The following is a 13,514-nucleotide window of genomic DNA, read 5'->3' as shown; positions in this document are numbered from 1 at the left end:
AAAGATTGTTTTTATCATTGTATTTTGAAAGCCCATTTATATAGAGATAGCTGCTCCTTGACTTACGATGGGGTTACAAACCCATAGTAAATTAAAAATATTGTAAGTTGAAAATACATTTAATACATTTAATAAAACAAACATCATCACCTAGGCTAGTCTACCTTAAATGCACTCAAAACACATAGTCCCCAAAATGCTGGCAACACAGTACACTGTGTAGTATTGTTTACCTTTGTGATCATGCCCGATTGGGAGCTGTGGCTGATTGCTGCTGCCCAGAATCATGAGAGAGTATCATATTGCCCCTTGCTAGCCTGGAAAAAAATCAGAATTCAGAATTGGTAGTATAGTTTCTACTGGATGTGTATTGCAGTATTTTTATTGAGGAGGTGTGTTTGGTTTTTTTTAGTCAACAAGAGGTAAGTGTTGGACGAGTGCCTAATATGTGCGTGGGTTTTATAGAGTAGGATGCTCATAATTCACAAATTTTGTGAAACTCAAAAACTTTATTTATTAAACCTGGAAATTTTAGGCAGTGTCGATGAGGATTCATGAAAATATAAATATATTACCTTTCAATCATGAAAGAATAGGTCTTGACTTTATTTGACCTATAAATTATAGAGTGCCAACCTCCAGATGCTAATAAGAATCTACTTTAAGACACCTATATTTGCCCTGGCCGGACAGCTTGGTTGGTTGGAACATCATCACGAAGTGCAGAGGTTGCTGATTTGGTCCCTGGTCAGGGTGCGTACAGGAATGGATCGATGTTCTTATCTCTGTCTCTCCCACTCTCTTCCTTCCTCTCTCTAAGATCAATAAAATCACACCTGTGACTGATTTAAATTTTTATATGTGAATTGTTAAAATAATAATGAATATGATATGATTCTTATGTTATTATATCAACTTTCAGATTTCCCCATGGATTCTAGTAATGGAAACTGTAGAGGAGCAAGCAGTGGTGAGTATATCACTATCTTCCTGGTTTTCATTTATGGTGAAATTAATCTTTGATGTAACCCAGATAGTCAAGTCTTATTTGGGTATATCTGTGTCCTACATTTTAAAATAAGCTTATAAAATTATTTTTATTTATATTAATTTTATTTTTAAAATTAGCATATAATAAAATTGACCTTTTATTTTGGTCATTAAAAATTCTATGAATTTTATGAATCCTATAAATTGTAATGCATGTACAGATTTGTGTAGCCACTGTTACAGTCAGGATACAGAACAGTTTCCTCCCTTCAGTACATGTTCATGCTATCTCTTTATAACTATAAGCTTCTCTCACATTAATCATGGCGATCATGGGTCTGTTCCTCATCACTATAGTTTTGTCTTTTTGAGAGTGTCATATAAATGGGATGATAGACCTTTTTGAGATTTGCTTTTTTCACTCAATGTATGCCTCTGAGATTCATCCAAGTTGTAGAACGTATCAATAGTCCATTTGTTCTAATTGCTGAATATTTTATTTCTTGAATGTGTTACCATTTGCTTATCTATTCATGACTAAGGATATTTGGGTTGTTTCTAGTTTTTGTCCATTATGGGCAGAATTATCATAAGGACTCATGTCCAGCTTTTTATATGAACATAAATTTTTATTTAGAGTATGGTATCTATCTAGTGATAGGATTACTGGGTTATATCATGAAGATATGTTTAATTTTGTAAAAAATTGCCAAATTGTTTCCAAAAGGGCTATTCAGTTTTGCACTAGCCATGTATAAGAGTTTTAGTAGCTCCACATCCTTGAATGCATTTGGTATTGTCAGTTTTTAAAACTTTTTTTTTTTTGTATTTTTCTGAAGCTGGAAACGAGGAGGCAGTCAGACTCCCACATGCGCCCGACCGGGATCCACCCGGCATGCCCACCAGGGGGCGATGCTCTGCCCATCTGGGGCATCGCTCTGCTGTGACCAGAGCCACTCTAGCGCCTGAGGCAGAGGCCATGGAGCCATCCCCAGCGCCTGGGCCATCTTTGCTCCAGTGGAGCCTTGGCTGTGGGAGGGGAAGAGAGAGACAGAGAGGAAGGAGAGGGGGAGGGGTAGAGAAGCAGATGGGTGCTTCTCCTGTGTGCCCTGGCCAGGAATCGAACCCGGACTTCCACACTCCAGGCCGACGCTTTAACCTATTTTAATAGGTGTGTAGTGATAACTTATCATGATTTTACTTTGTTTCTATAATAAATAATGTTGAACATCTTTCCATGGGCTTATTTGCTATTCACATATATCCTATTTTGGTGAAGTGTCTGTTTAAATCTTTGGCCCATTTTAAATTGAATTGTTTTCTTTCTACTGAGTTTTCAGAATTTTTTTTTTTTTTTTAGAGACAGAGAGAGTCAGAGAGAGGGATAGACAGGGACAGACAGACAGGAACGGAGAGATGAGAAGCATCAATCATTAGTTTTTCATTGCGCGTTGCGACACCTTAGTTGTTCATTGATTGCTTTCTCATATGTGCCTTGACCGTGGGCCTGCAGCAGACCGAGTAGCCCCTTGCTCAAGCCAGTGACCTTGGGTCCAAGCTGGTGAGCTTTTGCTCAAACCAAATGAGCCCGTGCTCAAGCTGGCGACTTCAGGGTCTGGAATCTGGGTCCTCTGGAATCTCAGTCAGACGCTCTATCCACCGCGCCACTGCTGGTCAGGCCAGAATTCTTTATATATTATAATGAACTATTTTTTGGTTCACTGATTTTCTGTTTTCAGTTTTATTGATTTCTGCTCTTTCCTTCTGCTTGCTTTGGATTTATTTTGTTACTTTCCCCCCTTTTGAGATACAAGCTTAGATTATAATTTGAGACTCTTCTAATATAATACTTTAATTCTGTAAGTATCCTTCTTAACAAGGCTTTAGTTGCATCCCACAAAATTTGATGTTTTGTTTTGATTTTTCTTCAGTTCCAGATATTTTATAATTTCCATTGAGGCTACCTATTTGATTCATTCATTATTTAGGATTGTGCTGTTAAATTGACTGCTGTTTGGAGGTTTTTGTTTGCTTTATGTTACTAATTTTTATTCAAATTCTACTGTAGTCAGAGAACATACTTTATATAATTTTAATTTTTAAAAAATTTGTTAAGGTTTATTCTGTGACCTAGATGTGATCTGTCTTACTGAATGCTTCATGTGCATTTTGGGAAAAAATATATTCTGCAGTTGTTGGGTGGAATGTTCTTTAACTGTCCATTAGGCCTGACCTGTGGTGGTGCAGTGGATAAAGTGTCAACCTGAAATGCTGAGATTACTGGTTCGAATCCCCGGGCTTGTCTAGTCAAGGCACATAAGAGAAGCAATTACTATGAGTTACTTTTGGCTCCTCTGCTCCCCCCTTTCTCTGTCCTCTAAAAATCCATAAATAAAATCTTTAAAAAAAAGTCCATTAGATTTGTTAATTGATACTGTTTTTTAGTTCTTTTATATTCTTGCCTATTTTCTGACTACTAGATCTGTTGATCACTGAGAAGAATGTTAAAATCTCCAAATATCATGGACTTTTAAAATTTCTCTTTTCAGTCTGGTCAGTTTGTTTCATATATTCTGAAATTCTATAATTTTGGTGCCCACACATGTAATATTTTTATGTCTTATTGGTAAATTGACCCATCATGATATAATGTCTTTTATCTCTTATAATTTTCTCTGGTATAAAGATGACTTTCTTTGATATTAATATAGCCACCCTAGTGTTTGCAAGGTGTATCCTTTTCTATTCTTTTACTTTTTTTTTTTTGTTTTTTTTTTTTTTTGTTTTGTTTTTTTTTTTTCATTTTTCTGAAGCTGGAAACGGGGATAGACAGTCAGACAGACTCCCGCATGCGCCCGACCGGGATCCACCCGGCACGCCCACCAGGGGCGGTGCTCTGCCCCCCAGGGGGCGATGCTCTGCCCATCCTGGGCGTCGCCATATTGCGACCAGAGCCACTCTAGCGCCTGAGGCAGAGGCCACAAAGCCATGCCCAGCGCCCGGGCCATCTTTGCTCCAATGGAGCCTTGGCTGCGGGAGGGGAAGAGAGAGGCAGAGAGGAAAGCGCGGCGGAGGGGTGGAGAAGCAAATGGGCGCTTCTCCTATGTGCCCTGGCCGGGAATCGAACCCGGGTCCTCCGCACGCTAGGCCGACGCTCTACCGCTGAGCCAACCAGCCAGGGCTATTCTTTTACTTTTAACCTATATGTTATTATGTTTAAAGTAGATTTCTTGCAGACATCATACAAGTGGGTCATGTTTTTTTTGTTGGTATTGGCTATTTTATCCAGTCTACTAATATTTGTCTTTTGATTGGTGTGTTTAGACCATTACAGCTACTGTAATTTTTGATATGTTTGTATTTAGACTTAGCATTTTATTATTTTCTGTTTGTTCCCTCTCTTTCCTATTCCTGTTTCTTACTTCCTGCTTTCTTTTGGGCTATTTGAATCTCTCTCTTTGTCATGTATCTGTGATATATACCCACGAGATAAAGTTATATAAATGTTTTTCAACCATTAATGTTTCTCTCAAATATTAAATATGTTTAAATAACTTAGGAGGAGAATAGCCTACTGTAATTAAACAGATGTTTATTATTTCTACTGTTCTTTCCTAATGTTACAGGCCTTCCTTCTGGTATTATTTCCCTTCTATCTGAAGAACTTTATTTAGCACTTCTTTTAGAGCAATTTTAGTGGCTACAGATTCTGTTTTCATTCATCTGAAAAGGCCTTTATTTCACCTTCTTCATTCCTGAAGGATATTTTTACTGAATGTGGAATTCCATGTTGGCCGTTTATTCAGTATTTTAAAATTGTTATTCACTTCTGTCTTTAGTGTTGCTCATGGGAAGTTGGTAGTAATTTAAAGCATTGTTCCCCCATATAATGCATCAGTTGTTTTCTGATTGCTTTCAAGATTTTTTTTTTTTTTTGTATTTTTCTGAAACTGGAAACGGGGAGAGACAGACAGACTCCCGCATGTGTCCGACTGGGATCCACCCGGCATGCCCACCAGGGGCGACGCTCTGCCCACCAGGGGGCGTCGCTCTGCCGCGACCAGAGCCACTCTAGTGCCTGGGACAGAGGCCAAGGAGCCATCCCCAGCGCCCGGGCCATCTTTGCTCCAGTGGAGCCTTGGCTGCGGGAGGGGAAGAGAGAGACAGAGAGGAAGGAGGGGAGGGGGTGGAGAAGCAAATGGGCGCTTCTCCTATGTGCCCTGGCTGGGAATCGAACCCGGGTCCCCCCGCACGCCAGGCCGACGCTCTACTGCTGAGCCAACCGGCCAGGGCCGCTTTCAAGATTTTTTATTTTTATTTTTATCAGTTTGATTATGTTATATCTGGATATTGATTTCTTTGGGTTTATCCTGGTTAGGGTTAACTGAGCCTTTTGACTATAATTTTATATCTTTTATCAAATTGGGAAAGCTTTTAGCAATTATTTCCTCAAATATTTATTTTTACACCACATTTTCTTCTACTTCTGTGATGATATAAATGCTAGCAGTTTTGGTATTGTTGCACTGCTCCCAGAGGTTCTGTTCACCATGCACCCCCATCTTTTGTTTTAATGATTTTGTTTATTGATTTTACAGAGAGAGAAGAGAGAGAGAGAGCAGGGGAATGACAAATGTCAACTCATAGTTGTTTCACTTTAGTTGTTCCTTGGTCACGTGTTCGTATGTGCTTTGACCAGGCAAGTCCAGGGTTTTGAACCAGTAACCTTAGCATTCCAGGTCCATGCTCTATCCACTGTGCTACCACAGGTCAGGCCTTTTTTCCTTTAGATTAGGTAATTTATATTGGTCTATCTTCAAATTCATTGACTCTTTCCTTGGTCATCTCCATTCTGCTATTGAGCCCATCCAGGGAATTTTCAATTTCAGTTATTGCAATTTTCAAAATTAAACTTTCCCCTTGATTCTTCACTATATCTTGTATTTATTTATTAAAACTTTCTATCTTTCCATTCATTTCAAGAGTTGTTCACCATAACTTTTGGAAAATATTTATAAAATCTGACTTAAAGTTACTGTTGGATCACTTCATTTATATTATCTAATTGTTCCCCTACAAATTGAGATTTTTCTGGTTCTTCATATGAAGAGTAATTTTTTAAGTTTTATTTTATTTTATTTATTTATTTTTTAATTTTTCTGAAGCTGGAAACGGGGAGAGACAGTCAGACAGACTCCCGCATGCGCCCGACCGGGATCCACCCGGCACACCCACCAGGGGACGACGCTCTGCCCACCAGGGGGCGATGCTCTGCCGCGACCAGAGCCACTCTAGCGCCTGGGGCAGAGGTCAAGGAGCCATCCCCAGCGCCCCGGCCATCCCTGCTCCAATGGAGCCTTGGCTGCAGGAGGGGAAGAGAGAGACAGAGAGGAAGGAGAAGGGGAGAGGTGGAGAAGCAAATGGGCGCTTCTCCTATGTGCCCTGGCCGGGAATCGAACCCGGGACTTCTGTACGCCAGGCCGATGCTCTACCACTGAGCCAACCGGCCAAAGCCTAATTTTTTAAGTTTATCTTTGACATTTTGAATGTTATAATCTAAGAATCTGGGTTTTATTTAAACTGCTAAGGAGAATGAATATTTTTCATTTAGCATGAGTCAGTTTAGTCGAGTTTAGGCTGACTAGTCTATTGGTTGCAATTTCAACATCAGTTTCATTTCCAAAGCCTCTTCGGTGCTTTTCAGATCTATCCCATGTGGATACACTCCCTAATGGCCAGTGTGAAATCAAAGCAATGATCTAGCTTACAGTTCAGTTTTCAAAGTCTGTAGTGTAGTGTTTAGTGGCAGATTCACACATAACTAGGGGTGGGCTCAGCAGTTCATACATAGTTGTATGGAATTTTGTCCAGGTTCCTCCCTCTTTGTGATCTCCTCAGCACTTTTCAGTTCCTTGGAGGCTTTCCTTTGTGATCCTTTGGCCAGTAAGCTGAGGTTTAAGCTCATCTCTCTCTGTAATATACTTCCTGTGTTTGCTCCTGCATCTGAGGCCAAGTGGTGGAGGAACAATTCAATGTGGGTGTGCCCCAGTTTCCTGATAGCACATGTCCAAACAGAAAGGAAGGTTCTTTCTACATTAGCATTTTAGGCTTCTGAGGGCCTCACTTGCTTCAGGTGCTCCTATCACTGTCCCAGGATTGCTTGAGGAATAGGGTACAAGAGAATAGATTGTTAGAAAACTCTCTCCCCACTTCTTGAGACAGAACTAGAGAGCTTCTATGGCACTCTCTGCATGATACCCACTTCCCAGTTATGGGCTTTGTTAAAACCCAGCTTGGGAATATCAGAGGGGAAAAAATGATGAACCAGTTGCCCATTTGATAGTACTGGTCTTCCTCAAACTTCCTGCTCAACGGTTTACTTTTCAGAGTCCTTAAGTTGTTGCTTCATGCATTCAGTTTGGATTTTAAAATTGTATTCAGTGGGAAAGACATAATGGAGTCTACTTACTCCATATTAATATAAAATAAACTTTTAAATGAAGTATGACATATGTGCACGAAAAATCGCAAATCATGTAAGCATGCAGCTCAGTGCCTTTTCACAAAGTAAACACTTTAATGTAACCACCACACAGATCAAGACATATACCATTCCCAGCATTCCAGAAGTCTCCCTTTGCTTCCTCCAAATCATTACTTCCATGCTTCTTCCTCAAAATAATTACTAGCAGCAATTTGAACAGCATATAGTATTGTTGCCTGATTTTGAACTTTTATGAATGGCTTCCTACAGTAAACATGGATTTTGTGTGTGTATATGTGTGTGTGTGTGGCTTCTTTACTCTTTATTATTCTGTTTATAGCAGTACTTTTACATTTTCATTGTATTCTAGCATATGAATATATGACACTTTATTCATTGTAATGTTCCTGGATATTTAGGTTGTTTCTAGATTTTGTTACTATGACTAATGCTGCATTTGTTTCTTCAAGAACACTATAACTACAACTAGTTATTATATATTTCTATTTACTTTCGTCTAGTAATTTGCACTGATCTGAGACTGTATATCCTGCCTTGTAGAGTGTTTTATATGGGAGAGCAGAAAATTGCATGAGGTTCATAAAATTTATAAATATTAAAATTATTTTTAATGTTTGTAAATAAGTCTGAAACATTTGTTTTTATTAGATTGAAACAGTTTTCACTGTTGATTCCCACTGACTTATCATAGTGATAAGTTTTTGAGCTGAGATAATGTCTACCAAAGGCGCCCCAACAAACATTTATCTTTCAAAAATCCACTAGTGTTCAGCACTTAGTTCTATTTTAAGGATCACTCTGACTATTATGTTTGGTCAAAATAAACCAAAAAGCTCATTTGTATAATAGTACATTTGGTAAGTCAAGATTTCTGGCCAAGTGATGCATGTGCTATCAATTTGTCATGAAACTATGGTTAGAATTATATAGTACTTCAGCATGTGAAACAGAGGAGATATCAACAACACTATAAATAATATGCAAAAATAGTTCAATGTCTAAGACTACCTGGAATGAATGTAGTGTTCCTAGGTTCAGTGTTTACTATTCCTCATTAATAATTGTTTTCCTGTTCTCTGGAATAATGAGTGATGAAAAACAAACTAACAAACAAAACCAAGTTCATTCTGTTGTGAAAATATATTCACATGTGCTAAAAGGATAACATAATATGTTCATAGTCAGAATTCTATACTTTGGAGTAATGTAACAGCTGAGGTTGATTATGATAAAACAGGAAATGAGGAAGACATAAAAACATTGTAACCCACATAACTCCTCTTTCAAAAGCATCAAGTTCTTTCTGTCTGGAATTTGGAAAAGAAATTCCTTCACTCCAGTTAATTTATTCTGTGCCTCAAAGCTTAACAATTTTTTTTCTTTTTTTGGAAATAATAATTCTGTCTGAGCACCTTTCAATTAGTGAGCATGTTTTACTATTGTAAACCCAGGATCATAGTAAGGAGTGTATCCTCTCTAGTTTCCATACTTGGAACATGGAGAACAAACAACTTTAGTTCTATTCCACTCAGTTACTTGATCTGTCAAAAAAACATAGAAAGTTAAGGCAGGTAATCAAATAATGCAATGAAAAGATATATTTTTGTTAAAATAATCTTGAAAAAGAATCCCTATAGTTTTCTGCTTTGTGATGGTGACCAATTTATGATCTTTTTATATTTGAGAACACAAATTTTTCCAGGGAGGAGATATAGTTGGTAAATTCTGATTAATTAGAAGATCTGATTAATTATAAGATCATGACCAAATTATATAACTTCTCTTGGTCTGTTTCCTAATATAAAATCAGACTATCTTGACCTCTGGGTTCCCTTGTGACATACAGGGTGGGCAAAAGTAGATTCATGATTGTGAGTATATGAAACAGTTTAAAGCTTTATGTTTATTTATTTATTTTTTTTTACAGAGACAGAGTCAGAGAGAGGGATAGATAGGACAGACAGACAGGAACGGAGAGAGATGAGAAGCATCAATCATTAGTTTTTAATTGCAACGCCATAGTTGTTCATTGATTGCTTTCTCATATGTGCCTTAACTGTGGGCCTTCAGCAGACCGAGTAACCCCTTGGTCAAGCCAGCGACCTTGGGTCCAAGCTGGTGAGCTCGGGGTCTTGAACCTGGGTCCTCCGCATTCCAGTCCAACGCTCTATCCACTGCGCCACCGCCTGGTTAGGCTATATGAAACAGTTTATTCTTTTATTACTTCTGTATATATTTATTTATTTCAATTGAGTTTATTAGGGTGACACTAGTTGATGTAATAATACAGGTTTTAGGTGCCACATTCTACAACACATCTCTGTGTACTGAATTGTGTGTTTACCCCCCATCCCAAAGTCAAGTTATTATTTATTTAATAATCATTGTATTTTCCCTACGAACAACTGTAAACCCCCTTTGGACCCTCTCCCTGTATTTTCAAATTAAGGAAACACTAGCAATGTCCACTAGTCTCTCAGTGTTTTCGCTAGCCTCTTCCAGGCCCTATTTCAAAGGTACTTCAGAGAAACTCCTCTGGGCAGCTGAGTGGCAGGTGCTGAGTAACAGAAGATCCCTGATGGTCTTCATCTGCTAGGTCTGCCCCCCCTCACCCCCCTATTTGAGTGCAATGGTCTGTGCCTACCTAGCTTTTGGGTAGTAAGGAGCTGTTCTCTGTTTCCTTTTCCAAACTCTTTTCGGCCCTTTTGGCTTACTAATTGTGGGAAGGAATCCAGTTTTTTCTCCACTTCGGTGCAAATGTTTACTGACTATAGAGGCTGAATTGACTTGGGAAAACATTTACCCTTTTACTGGAGACAAAATTAGAATAGATAAAAATTAATATTTTTGTAATTTTACAGTTGCTTTTATTTATATACATGTAAAAATATATTCATATATTTTTTGTTTTGCAGTGTTTGGCACTTTTGACTAATTCTTATTCCTCAGCATTTCCCTATAAGAAATAACAGGGAAATTTCTTATGTGTTGGCTATGAGCTATTATCCATAACATCCTGATTCTCCTCCTGTCCCCCAGCTGTGGGCATTCCCCAAGGTTCTGTGCTTGGCTTCTGCTCCTCTCTCCTTACAGTGATTATTTTCCTAGTGGGGTTCATCCAGCTACATAAGCTAAATCATCACACTGTGACCCTCCTTCTGTTCACTCTCTCAGGTAGAGTGCCACACTTCTTCTCTATAAGCACTTCTACCTGGGTCGCCTATTTGTACTCCAACTACAACATATTTAATAAATAAAGTTATCTTTTCATGAACATTTCTGCATTGCAACTTTCTTTTTTAGTATATAGCACCATTGACTTCCCAGAGCCTCACTACCGAAACTTCATCCACCCTACTAGTCATCAAAAATGTAACAACCAGCTCCTCATACCAGGCATCCTCTTCACGGGAGACACGTGATGGAGTTGAGTGCACTTCCCTTTTCTTCCACCTCTTTTCTATGTGCTTGATTTTGAGTAGAAACATTATATTCAAGAAGATTATGAAGCCTACTTTATTTTTTTTGTCAATTGACCATTTTAGAGTATATCACACTTCAGATTTCACAAGAGAAAATGGGCAAATTGCATTAACTCTTTATATTCTGTATATTCTGAATGACTCTTGGATCCAGACACCTTGTAAAAGGCAATTTACTTTAAAATGTCCAAAGACCTAAGTCCTAAAGGAGTAAAGTGAATTTTATTTTCTTATGAAGATAGTGTTAGTCCTCTCAATCTTAAGCAATTCCTTTCACAGAGTGCAAATAACTATGACTTGAGATTTTCATTACAATATTTGAGGTTTGTTTATTCAGCAAATGTTTTTTTTTGCTTTTTAAAGCCTGATTACATTACCTAGGTTCACCAATTTCATTGCATTTTTACATACTGCTCTAATCCAAAGTAAAATCTATTATGATGTTCTTTTCCCTGTTTAGGGAATAAGTATTATTTTAAACACATAATGAACAGCTGCTCAGTTATGACACACTTCAATTTATGGAAAAATGAAAGAAATATATGAATTTTAGGTTAATGTTACTTTATTGAGGTGTAATTTACTTACAGTAAAATACACAAGTATATACCACGTTGAATTTTGATAAATGAATATACTCATGTCATGATAAAGAATATAACCCTTGAGAATTCCCTTGTGCCCAGCCCATTGCTCATTCTATGAGGCAAGCACAGTTCTGATCTTCATTATGGTACATCAGCGATTTTCAACTGCTGTGCTGCAAGAATTTTAAAACATGTAACACCTGACTAGTTAGAGGCAGTGACCTCTTTTCCCTTAGGCTGTCAGATAAAAAAGTGACAACAGCCAACACAGCAATAGCCATCTGGTGTAAACAAATCAAAATTATACATTTTTTTGTCATATAGGCAAAATATATATTTTTTGCTGTGCTGCAAAATTTTAGTAATTAGTTTATGTGTGCCATGAAGTAAAAGAGGTGGAAAGTCTTTTTTATACATCAATTGTTGTCCTTTAGATTTATGAAAATGGAATCATATAGTACATATTCTGGTCACTTTTGTTTTTGCTTAATATTTTTGGATTTATTTGTTTAGTTCTGTATATCATCATCATTATTATTTTTAAAAGATTTAAAAATATTGATTTTATAGGAGAGAGCAACAAGAAGTATCACTTATAGTTGCTTCATTTTAGTTCATTGATTGTCATATGTACCTTGACTGGGGAAGCCTAGGGTTTTGAAGAGGTGACTTCAGCATTCCTGATCGACACTTTACCCACTGTGCCACCGTAGGTCAGCCCATTATTTTTCTAATTGTATAATAATGCACCCCTACATGAGCATATTACAATATAATTTCTAAATTTTATTATTTCTTATATAGTTTCCCCCATAATGAAATGTAATGCATATAAATTAAAAGTTTCTACCTCTAGAAACTTTTTTCATTTTCAAGCTTATATATGATTTTTTTTGTTAGAAAATGATCTCTTTTGTTTTTATAAACTACTTTGAATTTGCATAAAATATCTTCAGATCTTTTTGGTTTGTTTATATATTACTACTAATAATAGTAACATTCAGTTCAATGAGTGATGACTTAGTACTAGGCTCTGTGTCAAAGTTTTTATGTGAATTACTCTAAGTTTTCAACAATAATTCGATAAGATAGTTTAGTTTAGCAGTTTTGTAACTAGCCCAAGATTGCATAACTAGGAAGGAATGAAGCTGGAATTCAAACCCATGTGCCCTTAATCATTTGCCATATTCTCTAGTACTATAGTATCATTAGAATGGTCACATGTATGGTCATTTTGGCTTGCTACACTTGATCCTTCAAATTGGGGCTGTGAACATGATAGTTCAAATGGACACTACATCTGGACAGAAATTTGCATGGACTACCTGAATCAAAATAGCAGAATCAAACACTGCTGAAAAAATTTGATTGCTTTGCTTTCTTTTAGTGGGTATCACAGTTCTGTAGGTGGCAAAGAGCCTGAAAAAAAATATTACTCCTCTTACTCAGTAGATAGTCTTTATAAATGATGGATTAGGAATCCCAGTTGATCTTGAGCATAATTAGAGCTGAGATTTATGGGGCGTGGTGTGTAAGGTACTACGATAAATATTTTATGTATATTATCTCATTGAATCCTCCCAGTAACTGTACATGATGCCATTTTTTAGATATTAAAAGTAATAGTAGGGGATGGAACCTAGACTCAAACCCGCTATGTTTGACAATAAAAGTCCATCCTTTTAACCATGGTATTTTCTAGAGCAGGGGGTCCCCAAACTACACTGCGGCCCCCTGAGGCCATTTATCCGGCCCCTGCCGCACTTCCGGAAGGGGCACCTCTTTCATTGGTGGTCAGTGAGAGGAGCGCTCACGTACAGTACTACTTCTGGTGATGCGGGTTGCACGCATCACGGCTCCGGAAGTGCGTCATATCACTTGTTACGGCTAGCAGTGACAAATATGGAACCGGACATTGACCATCTCATTAGCCAAAAGCAGGCCCATAGT

General features: G+C 37.7%; 1 protein-coding gene across 1 annotated transcript in view; it reads left to right on the top strand.

The window, feature by feature from the left end:
* FRZB (frizzled related protein) overlaps positions 1-13,514 on the top strand; it is a 32,154-nt gene that overhangs the window by 6,193 nt on the left and 12,447 nt on the right. Inside the window, exon 2 of the mRNA XM_066346099.1 lies at positions 923-970. Coding sequence (XP_066202196.1) covers positions 923-970 — 48 coding nt within the window. The remainder of the gene's footprint in view (positions 1-922; positions 971-13,514) is intronic.

This window comes from Saccopteryx leptura, chromosome 7 (genome assembly GCF_036850995.1).
Source record: "Saccopteryx leptura isolate mSacLep1 chromosome 7, mSacLep1_pri_phased_curated, whole genome shotgun sequence".
Classification (NCBI taxonomy): Eukaryota; Metazoa; Chordata; class Mammalia; order Chiroptera; family Emballonuridae; genus Saccopteryx; species Saccopteryx leptura.
The sequence above is the reverse complement of the archived record's forward strand: the minus strand, read 5'-3'. Positions and strand labels throughout refer to the sequence as shown.